Genomic DNA, 19,704 nt, shown 5'->3' with positions numbered 1-19,704 from the left:
ACAAACTGCCTTTAACATTGGTTTTCAGGAACGAAAATCAATTGCTCTCTATTGAACAGTTAGTCTTACATGACAAATTCTCAGTGAACTGCAGGCCTGGGATTTGAAAGGATGAATCTGAGTTATGTACAGTCTGAGCAGGCAGATAATGGCTTCTTAAGGCTCAGAGAATCTTTGATTCTGGGTTAAAATTTATGAGGTTTTTGTTTTGGTGTGTAAGTAGAAGGTGTTCTGGACTACAGCCTATTGTCTGTAATTACTCAAGTCTAATTGACTACTTGCCTGTGAAAATAAGTCAGCAGAAAGACTACAAAACCACAGAAAAATTTTTTGATTAATTAATTGTAGAGAATTTACATAACTATGAAAAACACAGTTTTTTTTAGTTAGGCAGCATCAAAAGCTTTACAGATGCTTCTTGATGGGAGGCAAAACCAATGCTGAAACATGGAAATCACAGAGGGTGAAAGTGGAAAGCATTTCTTAGGTTGTGAATTCAGTCGGTTGTGTTCTCTGATACATTTCCATGGTGCTACAGTCAACCTCTCTTTAACCAGCTTTGGCCATAGGGCATCCATGAGTTTGTTTGTGCCACCAACTAGTAGTTTCCACTATCATTAAATATGCTTGGGATGAAAACTGAAGTTCCTTCTTCCATAGGATTGATTCCTTTACTGCCTTCAGAGATGTGTAACATCACAAAGAGACACTCGCAAACTCCTGGTGACTTCTGCACGTCCCATCAAAATGTCACACTGTAGGGAGGTTTCCTGCTGTGAAAAAGCCAGTGGCAAATTTCAACACTCCAGTTAGCCACTAAAAAAGTGCTCCTGGAGACAACATGCTGCTGAGTAAGAAAATCTCTCTGAAATGAATCATGCACCTTCCAGGGCGATGCAGGTGAGATGACTTTGTTCCTAGTCAACCACTCTAAGTACTGGAACAGAGGTAGATCCTTAACACTTCCTTAGCACTGGTGTTTTGTCGAATTTTTGTCATTTGCTTCCTTTCAGTAGACAGGAGGGACAAATAACAGAAGATTATAAAGATTCAGCATCACCGAGCAAATAAATTCTCAACTAGTTTCACTATTCTTTTCACAGACAATGCTTTAGATCTGTGGCTATTTGATGTTCAAAGAACAGCAGTGTGAGAAGGTTTTTTACTATGGAGAAAGTTAAAAACAGTTTAATACCTTTTGAAGCTCATGCAACAAAAACCAGTATTTGACCTGAAATTTTATTGGAGGAACACAGAGTTGACATTCTGTCCTAAAATAGGAAAGAATGCTGACAAAATCTGATCTAACCTCTTTCCAAAATAATGCTAAAATTATTTAGGCTACTTAGCATCTGCCTCTTCCATGCAGAATTCCTAAGAATTTATTTCCTCTTATAAAAGTTGAAAAATAATTCTTTTAAGCATGTGTGTTATAAAATGTGCACATATCACATATAACAAAGAAGCTCCAAAGGATTTTTATTATGTATTTTTCACATGTTTAAAATCAATGTAAGTTTAAAAGCACTTACAATTTTAAGAGAAAACTAGAACTATTATATATATACCTTGCTTTGATATTTGACTAGAAAGGGCATACAACACATTACTATTTCAATACACTGCAACCACACAGATGAAAAAATATATTCATTGTGTTGCTTTTGAAATTAGAAAAATGTGCTAGATACCATATCTTATCAGCATGGGAGTGGCTGACCACAATGCACCACTGCAGTAACTCTTTTCACTGGAAGCATATTATTTTCACAGGCATATTTACAAAAAACCCTTGCAAATTACAACTGTGATGTCTGTAAATGTCACGGAAGATGATGTGTATGTGAAGTGATCACATCTAAATATGTAACTCATAATGATACAGAATGGTATGAAACACTGCCAGTTGTGGTCTGCATTTGTTTCTGGGAGAACATGACACAAATGTTCCCTTAGCTGCTGAAATCACAAAACTGCTACAGAACACAGGGTTTTCCACATTTTCAGTTTTCTGAGCCATAGTTATTCTAGGACTGCCACTATTTTATTCTTGCTGCTATGATGAGATAGTTCCCACATGGTCTAAATCAGACAGAGCCCAGTAGGGTCAGGTTTGCCCAGTTTAGGTGTAGGGACCTCAATGAAGCTCAGAAGCTAAAGGGACAGTTGCCCCTGATTCCTTCTGTAATAATCAGTTAAGACAGACGTACTTTCTGGAAAGCAAGTCACCTAACATTTAAGAAGGCCCTTTTGAATCTGTAGCTCAGACAGACAAGCTTTAGAAGAGAGAGGAAAGCTCATCAGGGACCGGATTTCCTGGACTTCTGGCTTTGCTACTTCTACAGAAGATAAACAAGAACTTCTACCATTTTGTTAATGTTGTTCAAAGATCTGAGAGAGATCAGTGTGTTATAAAAAGTAAAATTAACAATGAAATTACATTCTCAGACTATGTTTATGTATCACTTTCAAGGATCAGTCTATTCCAAACATCTCTTTCTGCTACTAACTTTCGGTGAGCTATTGACAACTGGACCTGAATCCCAGACTCTTGATTCTAGGGAGGTAAACTTTAATCAAAGGAGTATATTTTAAACAAACCTTCAAAACTAGCAACAAAAAGGCATATGTTGAAAAGAAAATCCAGGTTAAATAAACACGGGCACATTTCCATTATGCAAACAGACTGAGTTTGAGACAAAGCAAACTCAAAAATTTTTAAAAAGCCAAGCGTGTTCCCTACTGAGAAGGTAATTTGGGATTTTCATACAGTTAAAAGTACATACACATCTGAGCTGCAAAGTTTACTGGAATGGACTGTGCCACTGGTTTCTTATTTGAGATATCAGGAATGTCTGACTGGTAACAGAAAGAAAACCACTCTAGTTGAGAACCCATGGTGTGCTTAGGACCATCCAGAAAAAAAACAGGCTCAGTTCTTCATCAGGGCCGAATGAATTGCAGTGCTGAAGAATCCAAATAAATTTTTTCCCTCTCAAAAAGATCACAAGAAATGTGCTTGGACCCAGCTTTCCTATTAAGAGAAGGCATTTTGCAACTAAGTAACTCCTGTTATCATTTATCTTAATTTTCCTACTGCATTTTCTAATAAAATCCCTACCTAAAATCTGTATAAAAATTTAAAAAGTTCAGATTTTGCTTTTGCTATTGCTTTTATTCTGTGATCAGGTTTTTCCAAATTGTTTTTTCATCACAGATTACATTTACTAGTTCTGTGGTTAGCTGTCACAGATTTTGGCAGGAAGTTACCAAAGTCTCATAAAATACTGAGGCTTCTAAGATTTTGCCTTCATAAAAAAATGACCTTTTTAACAAAGCAAGAGGATATGTCTCCTTATATTAAAGTATGTTATATTTTGATTATGACTAACATAATCCCTGAATGTAAGAATTTTGGCTCCAAAGGATAGATAAGGCAGATTAAAAAAAAATACTTCAAACTGAAGATTCATTTATTCATTTCATACCCACAGTATGCTTCCAATAGTATGTGAGCTAGAAACACAGTTAAAAAAAAAAATCTAGATATAAATGATGTAGAAAAAACCTGAGACTTTCATCAAAATTTTTCCAATAGAAACCTGTCTGTGTCCTGTACTGAGACACATATTAAGAGTATGCATCATCTAATCATGTCCATCTTAAATGTTCATTACATGAGGAGTTCTCTGAATTGTTACATTCATAATAAAACAGGTTAATAAAACCGGTTCTCTGTGTATATATGTGATGGTACTAATGTTGCTGCAGTTACAAAGGCTTAAAGATATAAGTAAGACAAAGAAATGTTACCCTTCTTACTTGCAATACCAGGGGATTGTGTTTCTTGACCCATTTGGAATCTGTTTATCGTACAAAGTAATTTATTTCTATATGTCAGTTTTACTGCTGAAGATACAGGACAGTGACTAACTAATAAACTAAGGTACATATACACTAGTGGTTAGTAGTCTTCAACAGAAATATTTATAATCAAATATATCTTACAAGGAGTAAATTAGTTTTCCTTTAATTTTCACTGAAGATTAGCAGATTCCTCCTAGAAACAATGCACTTTCAGTTCTATTTACCCTGTATATGAACACTAGTATCAAAAAACCCTAGAAAAAACACCACATCAATTACCAGAAGAAAGGCAAACTGGTGCTTTTGATCTTAGGAGATTTGGGCTATACCTATTTTTATTAGCAAGAGTCAAAAGCAAACCTGAGAAAAATCCATGTTTTCAGCTGTATATGCACTGACCTGGAGTGGGTATCTCTTTTAATTTACACTGGAGTATTTAATTTGCACTGGAGTAGAGTGCCTCTTTTAGCATGTGCACTTCTCAGCTAAAAAAAAGCCTTGTGGACAAGAGGTAAAGACAAAGGCTATGCTCTACACACCTTCACAAATTCTTTTCATACTGTATAGTAGCATTTTCTTTCACAAAATGGTGCTCCTGAATAAGTAATCTCTGTAAGCTGTGGTATGGGAATACTGTAACTTGTAGAGATGAGCACTGAGACCCACTTATAAGCCTCTTCTAAAATATAATATGAAACCGTTTTTCCTAACCATGATTATAACCTGAATCTGCTTTTAGCCTCAAAGGTATGATCACCAGATGGTAACAGAATATTAGCAGGATAGTATTTGGGGCCTAATGTAATGACCTCACTGTGTTCCTTTATTAGGGAGTCTAAGATTACCTGCAGATTGTCTAAGATGATGCGGAGTGACTGAACTTGGCGTCGAACTGCTCCGGAGAACCTTTCATAAGTTGATGCATCATATTCACTCATCTGAATCTCTTTCAATCTAAAGCAAAGAACGAGGAGCTAAGAACAGTTTGGGAATCAAGCATATCTTATATTTATTTATGTAAACTTAAAGTTTATGTACTTGATAACAGAGAAATTCAGATGGCAACATGCACACAGAAGAGATGGATCGAAGAAGTGGCAGATGCTTTTGCGAAGTTTTGACAAGGCAAGTGTTCACCAATGTCTACAGGGACTGAATCACATTAAAATTTATTAAAGGTACTAATTCTTCGACTTTCTTCTAATCTGCTTTAAGGTTTGAGAAGTAAAGCAGATGTTCTGAAAACTGATGAAAGTTGAAAGGTTTTATTGGCTCAGGTGCCGCTATCTGTACATAAAAGGATCATGAGTGTCTATTCATTACTTCACTGTCAGAGCATTTTAAACATATCCCGATTCACGCTTTAGCACAAAGGTTAAGTAAAGACACACTATAAAATCTATCCTTGAAGACCTACAAATAGTAACTGTCTCAGTTATCTTTGTGCTTCATAAAATGAAGAAACCTTGAAACAATGTTTTAAATGAACATTTGCAAAAATGTACTCTCCCACATAGAAAAGGAGTGATGTCACTGAACACTTTCCTGTCTAGAGAGCACAACACCTGCACCATGAAACTAGATATAGGTTTTTTCTATAAGTTTTCTCATTTCAAGTTTTGTATCATTCTTCTTAACATTGTAGCTAAGCAGATACTGTTAAACTGGTGAAATTCACAATTGGAATGTAATTACAGCAGTCTAACTGCAAAGAATGAGCAAGGGGACAGGTGGATATGCTAGGACTGTGTGCTGTTCAACATTTTCCATGACCCAACAACATGTAGTGAGGCAGCAGTTGTGCATCTGCCTACTCTACCATCCAGCACGTGGCTGGTATCAGTCCTGAGCCAAAACATATTGGCCTATCAGTGCCCAGCTCATTTCACACAAGTACTTCATAACAGCATAGTTTCACTCACAGTGTTTTGAAAATATTGATTTTTAAATTAACTAACTATAAATGAATAGTAAATGAAATAGTAAAGTTTTAACAGTGTAGCTTAATTCAAGAAAACATTCTATACATCTTGTCCAGAACAGCTAAAAGTGTGCTGGTAAGCTCTGTTAAATGATAATGAACAGGGTAATGTAGCTGACAAATGCAGTTAAGAGAGAAAATTCTTTTTTGTCACCTTTTTCAATTTCTTCTGGTAAATGGAAAGGAAAATAAAGATTTTCACATTACCTCTGTTTAAAGGCCTTTTCAGCCATCTCTCGAGCAGCCCTCTTAACCTCTTCAGGAACAGCATCCTTTTCAGCCTGAGATACTTGATAAACCCTGTGGCCCGCATCCAGTCGATATGGTCCACCTTTGCCACCTAACCCAGCAGTGTCTCTCCCACCTAACATGGTTGAGATACAAAAAAATCATTAAGAATATGCATTCAATAATAAATAAAAACACATTTTCTTTAACGCTTCCATTGCCATACCTACAGATGTTCCAAAAATGTTGCCAACAATCCCCAGCAGAATTATTTATGGCCAAAGATTTTCAAAGCCTAACAGCTATCATGGTAAGGAAGAACTCCTATGGAATACTCGTGTTTATAGTCCCTTGAGACCAGACTCATAACAGTTTTTACCTTTTACAAAGGGGACCATAGAACATTGTCATTGGTTCATATAAGTGTCATGTCATATAAATGTTCTACATCTCCTCAAAGCTACTGGTCCTTAAAGCTATTCATCCCTAGAATTTGTTGGTTTAAATTGTTTCCAAACCACTTTATCTAGTGATCACTATTATGCCCTTTTAGAATTAGGAGGCATTTCCTATGTACTTCTTGCCTGCACTACCTAAATTGCTGCAGCTACAGGGACATCTAAAAGGATAGCAAATGGCTCAGCCTAGTTCCTGTGGCTGCAAGCTTTCTAGTTCTCTGTATGACCAATACAAAGAAACCAAACGTAACCGAAGAAGAGATCCACTATATACAGTTTAAGTTGGACACTGTAAATACTTCTTTTCACTGGCAATAAAGCAACCCTGTATTGGATAAAACAGCTCTAAGCAGAGGATGGCTTTATAAAACCATTTCTGACTGGCACAGCATCTCCCTTAGATATCTGGCAATGATGCATTAGGAAAAAAACAACAATGAAAAACCTGTTCCACCAGCCCACATATTTCCACCGACATGCGGTGTGTTGTCTGGATCCACTTTTCCATGTTTAGGGGAACTGACATCCAAACCACTGTCCCTCTGAATGGTTATCTGTAAAACAGATAAACAGAGCTGTAAATCTCTCTTATAGCAAAGAAAGCACTCTAACAATCTAATAATAACATACTAGGTGTGCTGAAGAGCTATAGGACCAGCAACACTCCACCTGATGAGGACAACAGAATACAGCAGAGAAGAACAGGGCTCTTGAGTGGCACATTAGACCCATACCCAACCTAAGGCTGAACCACTCAGGGCATTCAGATCACATCCACATTAGAAAAGTGCTTCCCGATAACTGCCCAGCATAATTCAAAATCCCCCTGTAGACACCTGTTTGAACATTTCTCAGAGTACTGTATATCCACAGCACTGTACATCCATCTACATATTTCATGCACACCCAACTGCAGTTCCACATTCATTATTGATGGGTAGATTGATCTTCCTTTCATCAACTCAAGGGACTAAAGAAATGACGTGCTCTTCTCTGAGATTCCTTCAAGTGACACGCTCACGCAACCCTCATCTTCCCTGCCATGACCACGAAAGTCTACCGAGGTGAGTCTCCTAGACCTGCCTGCTGATGGCACTTTCCCCATTGACTCATGGCACAGCTGAACACCCAACAGCTGTCAGATGGTCAGGGCTGAGTCACTTTAGGCTGGGGCTGGATTTAAGTGGGTGACTGAAGGTAAAAATACTCCTTCCCGTTATGAATCCTGAGTCATGTAGTGAATTAATGATTCATGTGTAAACTGCCCTTCAGTTATGAATCTTCTATAACTTAATGCCTCTTCATTTTTTTAAAATGAAACCTAATGACTGAGATGGAAAATTTAATGTCTCTAACCACTACAAATTAACTTTCTTCTCATCTACCATAGTACATTTAATTCTCTCATCAATTTGTGTCCCAGTAACTATGATTTATTGCCTTCTCAAAAGTTCACTGGCATTATCAGGGTTTTCACTGTAATGCAGTTTAATCCTTGAATTCACTGTCTTGCAGACTCAACGCCACACTGACACGAATTCCAAACACGTTTTTGAACTGAAAACACATTCTCTAACAACCCTGTCTTGGCAGCTATTCAAAACATCATTTTCTTTCCATTTATAGAATTTATATCAATTCAAGGAGGTACATAAATACATCCTCTATGAACCTTAGTCATGAGTATAAAATCAAGATCTAATCTGATAAATTACATTCATTTAACATTTGTATAGGAAGAGAGACACTTAACCACAACAGCACATTACCCTTAGGGTTATATACTTTTTAAGTTTAAAAGATTTCCTCCAAAATAAACCATTCTTTTTTTTATAACTTGTAGATTTTAAAACTATCAGAAAAGCAGGTAAAAAATCACTGAACTCAGTTTAAAATAAAGTCATAAAACCAAAATGGTAACGTCAGCCTCATGAATCAAAACAAAATATTATTCTGTAATGAGAAACGATAAAATCATGCAAAAATTTTATATGTTCATGCTTCTGGGTTCTTTATAGAAGGTTCTTTATTCTGCAAAAGAAATCGCTGTGAAACACACATAACCATAACCAGTGATGCAAATGTCATATTCTACTTTTGTTGAGTGGAACTGAAAAATTTCACTATACATTTTGAAATACAAGCATTGCTTAAAGCTGAAGTTAAAAGTTCTGTAGACAATAGAGTTTACTGCTCATATGTGTTTCTCTCGTGTAAGTTCTTCACAAACAGTATTTCTATTTCAATAGACAAGTTTCTAATATAAACCTATTTTACAACAGTGTTGACCTGATTAAAGCAGGTATTTGTAACTTTGAAATGGCATATGGTTAATAGATATATTTTATTTTATAATGATTTTTGGCTTTCTGTTCTTAAAAGGACAGTACATCCAACATTTCATTTCTGTTAAAACTTTGAAAAAAATTGCTTGAGAAGAAAAAAAAAAGAATCAAGGGGTACAATCCATCATAGCTTGAGAATGTGACCTCTTCACTACCTTTTTTTTAATATAGTTAATAGCCTACTGGATAAAATAATTGTAAATTTAATACACAAGAATGGAACACACCAGCAGATATGTAAATGTCATGTCTCTGCATTGCAGCACTTTTATTAATTTACTCATTTTTTAAGTCAAAAGGTAGAATTCTGTTAACTGCGAATACTTTAACAACCAGTCTTTATTAGCACTGGTTTGCTGGGGTAATTATTTTTTAAATTTACCATATACTTAGAAACTGCATTAAATTAGCACACTGTAGAATCCTTTGAAGAAAACCTTCTGAATGTACTTTCCTGTTTTTTCTTTGAATTCTTAGATAATTCCCTTAGTGACTTATCAGGCTTTTCTCCTTCCCATTTCTATCTCCATGGAAGTGTTTTAAGGCGATTTTACAACAAACAACATTGTCTCTCTGCTTTGCAAGCACCTCTATAAATTAAGACTAGTAAATATTTATACTAAAATTGAAGATATATTTTAGAAATAAATAAGTAATAAATCACTGAGCCTTGACATGAAATTAGAGAGAGGATAAAGAAAAAAATGAAGAGAAAAACTTCTGGAAAATGATACATTTTTTCAGTGTGACAAATATAAAGAGATGGAAGAGCCACAGATAAGTCACTCCTCTGAGAACTGGAGGAATTCTTGACATTAGAAAGGTAGATTTAAGAGGTAGAATCCAAAACTGGAAGGATTATGAACCTGAGAAGCTGAAGGATGGTCAGCAGGTAAAATCTATTTTGTCTTGCTTGAGAAAGAAGACAAGAAAAACAAGTGTTAAAAGTAGAGAAATGGCTCAAATAAACCTAAAATCCACTGTAATTTTCCCATGGTTGTCTGACTGGACTTTCTAAAAAGAGTTTTCTATTTACTGTTATGATGGATATTTTTCAAATATATAAATACGTAATTTCCTTGTTCAAAAGTTGACCTGTTCCCTCCTGAATATTTTCCGTTTCCATCTATTGCAAGACTTCCATGAACATTGTTTCTTTCAATGAGAGTTTTGACTAAGAATCTCTTCTTGAGGGAAATCTGTGCTCTTCCTAGCTATACATACACTGAAAGGCACTATTCATTACTGCATCACTGTGCAGATTCCATACTGCCTGGTGTGCATATCACGGTTCTGTGAAACAACAGACGGATTCAGTCAAGTAGCCTTGAGCTCCAGCTATGAGGCACTGGTCAGAGTAGAAAAACTGGAAAAACTGAATTTTTCCTTCTGAAACTTCCTTTTGATTTCCAAAATAACCACTATTTTCAAAACATTCATGGCACAATTGTATATTATCTAAACTTGTTTGCACATATTGATGATTCACAATCAGAGCGTGAAAGCACTTTTCCACTCCCTTTGTGCAGGCTTTTCTTGAAAGTCTTCATCACACAAGAAGCACAACTGCCATCCTCTCCTGGGATACATGATTCTTATTTTATTCTCTATAGAGTCCCAATTCTTAGTAAACATCAATGATGTTTAAATGATGTAAACATCCCTCATATATTTTTGTTCTCTTATTTTTTTTTGACTATACTGTATTCTCAGGCCCTTATAACAATAGGTAATGGGTACATTCAGAAGGACTTTGTGGCACAGACTCTGTAGGTCTTCCAAAGCCAATGACACAAACAAACAAAAATTTTGTGCAAGAGGAGTACGAAGACTGCAGGTCAGAAAGATACCAAAGGAATGTGCTTTTCTGAAAGGGCAATGGTATGAAAGAAGTGCTTAAGAAGAAAATGGAAAAACAACAACAAATACCAAGACTTGTTAATGCTTTGACTGAATTTTCTGGTCGTGCCTCTTACACATCCAATCACTCCTGACAGCAAGGGCAGCCAGGCAGGAATAGAACTAAACACTCATTTTGCATTCAGTGAGATATACAGAGTATTTGAACAACTTGCTCTATGACAGTTCCTTCTGAGATAAATGAATGTATGCCCAAATGGTTTTACATAGCTACACTTCTACTTTTTTTTCCAACAACACTGAGATTCTAAGAGTGTACTAAGTAAGAGAAACTGATACAAATGCATTCAGTTTGGAAACTAAGTGATCTTATTATCCTTCATATGTAAATGTAATGGTCAGTCTTTGCGAACAAAGAACCGGGGAAGGTCTTTACACCTTCCAGCCTGCGCATTGGATTTTTTAGGTGAGACACAGTGTGCGCGGAACTGAGCCCACCCTTTAATCCTGAGGTTCATCTGCCGGGGCCAAGCGAGCTTGGACGGTGGCAGCGAGGTCCTCAGGCCATAGATGGATTGCCTTACAGGGCTAACGAGCTCCATCTGCCCGGGGAGTGGCCCCGACCGGGAATCGAACCCGGGTCTCTGCAGTGACAGTGCAGTGCCTTTACCCCTAGACCACCAGGGGCTCCCTATCCTTCATATAGTAATGTAAAGAAGAGGCTCAAAGAAGCCACTTACATGATTTACTGCACTCAACAACAGAGTAAAACCAGGTGTTTCCCATCTGTGTCAAATTTTAGTAGCCAAAGAGCTACTGAAGGCATACCAATCTGTAATAGTGGCCATTATGAAGATGAGTCAAAGGCTGGTAGTTTTGTCTAGACGTCAGCTGGTCAGACAAACTACGGTATATTGTTAACTAAACAAATCTTAGATATGTTTGGAAGTGGCTCTAGAACTGTATTCATTCCACTCAAGTGAATGTGGGATTGAATTCTATTGAATTCTGATGTGAAACCATGTAATTCAATAACATTAACTCCTGGAGAGTAATGGAGCACTGGCATACTTTTGATACTTTTATAATCCCTAAGTAAGAGACAAAAGCTGAATTTGTTGATGATCACACAGTTTACCCAGATATACTGTGCATTGCCCCTACAAGACCCTGTCACAACTATGTGAAGAAAAGAGCTTGCATTAGCCCATAACAAAATAACCCATAACAGAAGCATGGAAATCATGGAGAGGGATGCTGTACTCTATTATTCAAATTATTTATGTCCCACACATGCCCCTCTACTTCATTCTAACATGAGTTATTTTCACAACACAGTACTTCCCTTTTGAGTTCAGAATTATTTTCTTCTAATGTATTGCAAACAAAGTTCTGTGGCCCTGTGAGTAAAACTGGCCAAAAGCATTATCAAATTTAGCTTCATCTGAATTTGTACAAGTGACCTGAATGATATTTTAGCATCCAGTAATCTTAATTCTACATTACAATGAAACTGAGAACAAAAAAAAAAAAATCTTTAAAAAGGAGCCTTACCATGTAAAAGGCAGTCCCAAGTAGCACATCTGTGCATTTCCGTATCTTAACATGTACTATTCAAAGTACATCTGGCTTGAATGCATATTAATAGCTTTATTATTAACATGTTTATAATAGTAGTCAATGAGTAAAAGACACTTAGCAAAGTCAACTGAAAAGAACATTTCAGTATATCTTTTATTCATGTTTCAGAGTACTGACAATGTTTCCCCATATATTTTAAGCCCATACATAAGCTTACTGTTCAAGTCTGTTACAACAAACTAAAGACTAAAATTCCCTAATTTATCTTTACTGGGGAGACAGGGAAAGAGAGAGGGAATTTCATCTCCTCCTGTCTTGTCCCACTTGAAATTTTCTTTATTCCTGGGAGGTCCACGCAGGAGATCTAATCAACAGCTCTCACTGTCTTAGATGCCCACACCTCCATTACAGTTGTATAAAAAAGTTGACTCTCTAAAACATGTTCTAAAAAGAACACGTACTTAGACTTAACTGCTAGCAGAAAGAGAACTCATGGTTACAGGTTAATAAGTATCTTACAGAATTTGTAAGCAGAAGTCAGATGAGCTTGAAAATATTTCTAGCTTTGAACAGAAAAGTAATCAACAAGTGAGACCTTCCAGTAAAATGTGAAGGACTTTATCCTTAATGCTGACTGGAATGCGACTGGGATGTAGATAATTTTTTTGGTCCCAGATATTTCTGTCATCCTACCCTGTAATTGACAGGTCTCTGTTCAGCATTGCAAATTGCCTAGAGAGTAGATGGTCTTTTAATATAGAAGCTTACTTTTGTATTCCGATGCGGTTAACTTCATTAAAATTCCTGAAGGGCGCAGGAGGTGTCAGTGCCTCCCATTTAGGAGTGCTTGCCAGAAAAGCTCCTTTGTGGTGCTCACAGCAACAAAAGTAAGTTTCTGCCTCAGGACCGGCAAAGAAATTCTAGTTTCCAATGGGGGCAAGCTGCCTCAAGTACAAGGGAACAGACCTTTCACCTCTTAGTTTTAATTATCTCTGGCTCTGACAGGATGAACTCATATCTAATCCCCTTACATAAAACACAAAGGTTATTTCAATACTCCAGATAAAAAAGAGGGGGGGAAGCAGAAAAAGTACTCTGATCCCAGGCTAGCATCATGCAGGTGTAAAGGGATTAAATTTTTACTTTAAAAAATGGACTGTATTTTCATTCCTCCAAATCAAATATTTCTTATCCTTTCGGGAATGTCTAAGCAGGGCAGGGCATTCCTTTCAGGCTTTTACATCTTCATAATAGAAATAAATGGAATTACTCCTTGTTGCATCTGGTGACAAGGAACCAACCTCTCTTCTAAGCCTTTTAAGCATTCAGTGGATGATTCCACATAGAACACATTTACTAAAGCTGCAACCAGCATGATTTCATGTGTCACAACTTAATAAATACATACAAATTATACAAACAACCAGGGTCACAGCTGCAGGATTTACAGCTGTAGACAATATTTATGTAGGAAAATCTTTAAAAGAAAATGTTAAGGTTTCCAAACATTATTTTCACGAGCACTTATTCTAGTATTAATAATAATACTGCATTATTGGGTGTTTCTTACTGTTGATCAGAAGAAAATAGGAAAAAGAACGTGTGTGTGAAGATTTGAGGCAGAATACAATTCACATGATTCAGGTGCTTAGTTCAATGTAAATTAAGGAGGTGTGCATTAGATTAATTAGTTGTATGATTAGACTGTCTTGAAAAGCAGGCAGATGTAGGCAGGCTCTAAGCTGCCAATATCCCATTCTTCATTTACTCTTTTTATCATAAAGGACAGAATCCTTCTAAGATTCAAATTAGAAGATATCTGTTCTTATCCTAACATATCTGAGATGTGGAAGTAAAGAATTAATCTGCTATTCTGCCTTTTCATTAATATAAAATATATTAAACAGGACAGATTACAGTCAATGAAAAATATGGGTAACTTCCCACCCAAGGCACTAAATTATTGTTGAAAAACATTAATTACATGAATATAAACCCACTAGAAACACAATTTAAAGTTCAAATATGTTTTCTTAAATAACTTCATTAGCACCCTGGAAAAAGACTGGGCATGTATCAGAAGATCACTGAAGGAAAAGAAGTTAAAACATCTTAGATTTTTGTCCTATATGTGATGGTTATTTCTTCCTCAAAAACAGTGAAAAAACCTGTTATCACTCTCATACATTATTACGAAAAAAGACTGACTTTGGCTGTAACAAAACATGACCATGCTCCACCTGAAAAAGGCATTAAGTAATACATCCCACAGTGGCACAAAGGATTAGGAAATGTATTCCATGGGATGCAGAATGTATTTCAGTAGATGTGCAAAAGACTGATTTTTCCCTGAAACAAAATAATTGTTTTCTTTTATTCCCCCCCTCCTCCAACCTTAAACCCTCAGTATTACCCTCAGCTGCATTTAACAGATCACAAGAACATATTTTCCTCTAACACATTCTTTATCAGCAACATGAATATACGCATTACATTCTCAAAGAGCATATAAAAGTTCCACATCAGGCAAATCGAAGGCTAATTTGCCTATTCTGTGGTGGTTTTACACTCTACCATAAAACTGATTCTACTTAAGAGAGAAAGAAAACATTTTATAATCTACTTAGAGAAACTAGTGAGAGAAAGGCATAAACAGGAAAAAGAATAATTGAATGGCTTCTACTATGTTCACTTGTACTGTTATGTTCATCATGTACAGTTTTTCTCTATGTCCTAAAGATTATTAGCATAATTTCTATTCACATCAACAGCACAAAATTGAGCCCACAAGTAATTTTTCCACAGAAAAGAATATTCAGTCCTAGACAAGACAATAAAAATGTACAAAATACATTATATTTCTTAAATTGTATCCTGAAATGAAAAAAAATTAGTTGCACTGCAATATAAAACTTTTAATAAATTTTCTTCATTCATTTGGCTTAATTTTCATTTTCTATCTTGCCTATAAAACTTTGCAAGAGTTCAAAATGAATTGATGAAGTTTCATGAATCATCTGACTCCTGTGAACATTTCTTTCTAGAAGTAGCTTTTAAAATTCATACAGGCATTAAGCTTCTGTCTTGAATAGCAAAGCTGTTGAAAGCATCTTAACTTCGGTGGAACAGAGACAGTATTTAAAGAGCTGAGGGAAATCACTGTTTTTAGCCCACCGATGCCCTCATGCGGTCAGAAAAACTGCTTGATCTGAAGTAGAAAACAGAGAATGGGGGTGGTGGTGGGGAGAAGGACCAGCCACTCTTGCTAAAGGTCATGCTTTGGTCTCGATTCAAGAACTGCAGCTTTGCCCAGTTCAGTCTTAACATCAGGAGAAGGCTGGGGTTTTGCTAAAATGTTATAAAGTAGAATGCTACCTTTTAAAAAACCCAATAAACTCCAAACTATCAGTATAGATTAAAGTAGACCCTGAGGAGTAAATACAATAAGTTGGGATCACTGAAACTCCTGAATCAATTATTCTTCAGATAAACATACAACCGAAAAAAAAAAATTTCATCAGGTGAACTTGCATTACTCTAAACTTTCAAGTACAGCTTCAGAAAATCAAATTTAAAAAAAGGATGCATTCAATAAACCCCAAAATACTAATTCAATTAAGGGGTGAATACTTCATGTAGAGTTCTACATGATTAGCTGCGTGGAAAACAAATGGAATTGTACAAATACAAATGAGATTATTCAAGGAAGGGAATAAGATGATCATTACCCAAATCAACTTTCAATTCTTGCTTATTATGAAATACAGTCCCTGAGGGACTGGCTGCCTGCCAGGTTACGATGATCTCTTGAGGTAATTCTAATTCAAGAGAGCCAATGTCCAGGTATAACAACTGGGGAAAAAACGAATGTGTGTGTGTGCACATGCATATACCTGTGTGTGAATATATATTTTTACATGCACAACCACACATGTACATCCCCCCACCTAATTTAACGTGACTGGGCTTCTTTTAACTTCAACAGTAAATGTGACATTTTGGGCATTATGATTACTTCAGAAATGTACTCAACTTTGGCTCCAGTTCAACACAAGATTTACCTGAAATACAGGTAGGAAAAGAACATATTTAAAAAATATATTTCTAATGATAGACCTGGCATTCCATAATTGCTACTTAGCATTTGCCTTTGCCCTGATCAGATCCAAAGGTTAACTGATGGATTGCAGAAGGAAGTCTAAAAATTGGGAATTACTACTGAGTGCTGCTGAACTCATGAAAATGTTGTTTTTAGCAAAAAGCCCTTTCATCAGAGATGGTTTGCGCAGTTACAACATGAAAAGACTACTGGTGATGAACACATACACACCGCTCTTTTACATTACTAACAAACATGAACCACGTTTGTATCTTCTAGCTGTTCACAGGACAAAGGATAATTTACATGTTTTGTTATAACTTTTGAGTGCTGCTATAAGACCACGAAAACAGCCATTTAAATCTGAGAAAAATATCCACTTACTGCATTCTTGAGTTTTGCTAAATATGCCTATACTGAGCCAACCATGTTTCAACCTCGGGCAATCTAGAGCTGACATTTGTTTCCTTAGGTGATTGCTCTGCATTTATATGCTTTTATTTTTTCCAATTAAAGGTATGTTCATACTGACTGCAGCATTCAAGGACTTCCAAGCTATTTAACCTGGCAATACAGAGTATGTTGATATGGATGTATAAATAATTTATCCCACTGATGCTGCAGTGTAGACATATAGCATGAATTTGAACAGGTGACCTGCCTGCCTTAAGTCTCAGTTCCCTTCTCTGGAAAGCAATGACAATGCTTACTGGTCCCAGATGCTGCATAATTATATATTTTAAAGTTTAGAGGTGTCCAAAGGAAACTAATTGGGGATAGATGAAGAAATTTTTCTTCATGTCTTCATTTAGCTAATTACAGTGATTTGTGCTTTATGGAAACACTGTATCAGTAAAATGTTAACTAGTCACAGCGGACACCAAAAGAACACCTATCTAGCACTACTGAGAAAAGGAATCACTATTTCGGATTAAAACATTCATTTTTGACAGAAAAGTATTCTCTCAGTCAGTTTCACAGGGCAGAATATCAGGAACAACCACTCAAAAAAACTTAATCTAAAGCCTTCTCTATTCTTACATACATTTCATTCATGTCTCCTTTGCTGCCAAGGCCCGAAACTTATCCCAAATATATCCAAGTGCTCCTGAGCTGTCCTCCTCTAGGACCTCTTCCAACAGAATGAATCAGGGAGAGTGCATGAATGCTATGAATTCAGTGTTGAGTTCAGATATTTTATTTATTACCATATTTATTACCATAAACTAGGTGACAATGTTTTTGCAATCTTCGATCAAGTGCAGTTTTATGCACTCACCAGGTTTGGGTATGCCATAGGACTTCTGACTTTCTAAATATAATCTTTACATAGCATAAAACATTTTAAACAACAGCCTCCAGCAGGAGAACATTAAGTGGAAGAAATAAAGAAACAAATGTGTTCGCTAGTAGTCACAGATAAATGCTTTACCATCTATTGAAAAATAATGCATCTTTTAACTATTTTTATCTAAGCGTTGTACTTTATCTAAATGAGACATACCATTAACAATGTTTATTGAAAAACAGTATCCTAACTATGTCAGAATGTAATCAGTGTTTTTATATTTCATTTCTATCAATAACCCTTTGATGAAAAAAAAAGTAACAAACCTACCAATGTCTGCCTATTGGCATGAAACTTTTAGGGCAAGATTTTAAAAAGAAATTGTTTTTCAAATTCTTTTCAGATACTTGATAAAGAAGAAACCCTGTTCTCAAAGACACCAAACAGTGAAAGAGCTGAACAATTTTTGGGTTAGAGTTCATAGCTTTAGAAAATACAGCATTTTGTTTAGATTTTGGATTTTAGGCACTCCAATTCACCCCAATCATTTCAGAATATTGTAGTGTTATTCAAACTTTCATAAATGATGAAAATTTTTGACCTGCCTGTATAAATGCAGACTTATGTAAACACATACCATATTTTGAGAAATTAACTTTGTAGCCTCAAGACTTCAGCAGCTTGAACTCTGTTGAGTATGTCAACAATACAAAACAAATGTTGACTGTTTTGAAGATTGCCACAACATTATATCAAGGGACCCTAATTACAGATTATAAGTGGAACAGCTGTTTGTTTTCCTCTGTTTCATTTCTTATGTATATCCAAGCCTATTTCTGAAAGTTAAGGTGTTTGTGAAAGACAAAATGCATCCCTAGAAGAGAGTACCAATAGTTCCACCTGAAGCCCAGCTGAAGATTTGTTTCTAATTCTTTGAAACTATATTTATATTGAAAGCTGTCTAGTTCTTTTTTCTCTAAAAAGTCAGGAGGAATCAAAGAGATTCTGTGTGTTTCTGCAAAACAGTGGTTCCACCAGCCACCTTGACAGGTCTTGTATTGGTCTAAGAATATCACCATTAAGGGATAAGCTTTGCTAAGCCTGTAGCAGCTTTGTGATATGCATCAATGGCAGTTTTTTGTGGGGTGGATGTGTGTTATGTGGAACACTGACAATTTTCTTAAGTGGGTTTCTGCTGCAAGGTGATTGGGAATGATAGGTTTAGTCAAGAAATTAGAGATGCCTCATTAGACTCCAAGTTACTTAGCATGAGTATGCACATGAAACATTACAAAAAATAGGGTGATTTTCATACACTGGAATGAATAGATCAATACATGGCTGCAAAGTATGTCCAATTTTGTAAAAAAGAGGTATCAAGAAATATTTAGCTGCAGCATTGTTAGTAAAGTAATTGTCTCGAGAACAGGAGATGCTGAAGTTCTTAATTGCTTAATTACACTGGGAATCTACATGAATATGTTTTCAAGCTCAAGGGATCCTTTCATTTCCAGAAATGAATGCCTTAATGAAATATTGCTTTTATGTCTAGGTCTATTGAAAAATTAAGTAGGAAAGGTGAAGGCCTTCATATCCAATTAGCAACTACATAGCGATTATTTTACTGGAGATTACATAAAATAAAAGACCTCTTTTACTGCTTATTGCTCTGTAATGCCTTTGTAAACAAAGTTTCTTAGGTCTCATTATTTTTCCATTTGAAGCAAAGTTAAAAAGTAAAGTAGAGAAACAGAAATTAGTTATAATCACACAGGTCTGAAGATCACATAGGAGGCTTTGTTCCAGCTCTTTAGCACAAATCAAACTATTTCAGTTCTGGCAAACCACTGCTTTGAACTATGTACCCTGTGTTGACAGAGGAAAGAAGAAAGATACTCGAATGAGACTTCACCCTGGAATGTGCCTAGTAGAGAGGCAGTCTGTTGGTGGAGCAAAATTCTACAGCAGATCTTGAAAACCGTTTTGTGACTCTGGGA

At 36.0% G+C, this 19,704-nt stretch overlaps 1 protein-coding gene across 1 annotated transcript in view; it reads right to left on the bottom strand.

Annotated features, from left to right (window-relative positions):
- The window catches only part of VWA8 (von Willebrand factor A domain containing 8), a 174,600-nt gene that overhangs the window by 14,605 nt on the left and 140,291 nt on the right, over window positions 1-19,704 (bottom strand). Inside the window, exons 38-40 of the mRNA XM_027888842.1 lie at window positions 6,980-7,088; window positions 6,056-6,212; window positions 4,713-4,821 (exon numbers count right to left, since the gene is read on the bottom strand). Coding sequence (XP_027744643.1) covers window positions 4,713-4,821; window positions 6,056-6,212; window positions 6,980-7,088 — 375 coding nt within the window. The remainder of the gene's footprint in view (window positions 1-4,712; window positions 4,822-6,055; window positions 6,213-6,979; window positions 7,089-19,704) is intronic.

The sequence above is a fragment of the Empidonax traillii genome, unplaced genomic scaffold, assembly GCF_003031625.1.
Source record: "Empidonax traillii isolate 1590-97213 ecotype Southwest subspecies unplaced genomic scaffold, ASM303162v1 scaffold247:size2371522, whole genome shotgun sequence".
Taxonomy (NCBI): domain Eukaryota; kingdom Metazoa; phylum Chordata; class Aves; order Passeriformes; family Tyrannidae; genus Empidonax; species Empidonax traillii.
Note: the sequence above shows the minus strand (reverse complement) of the source record. Positions and strands in the feature narration are given on the sequence as shown.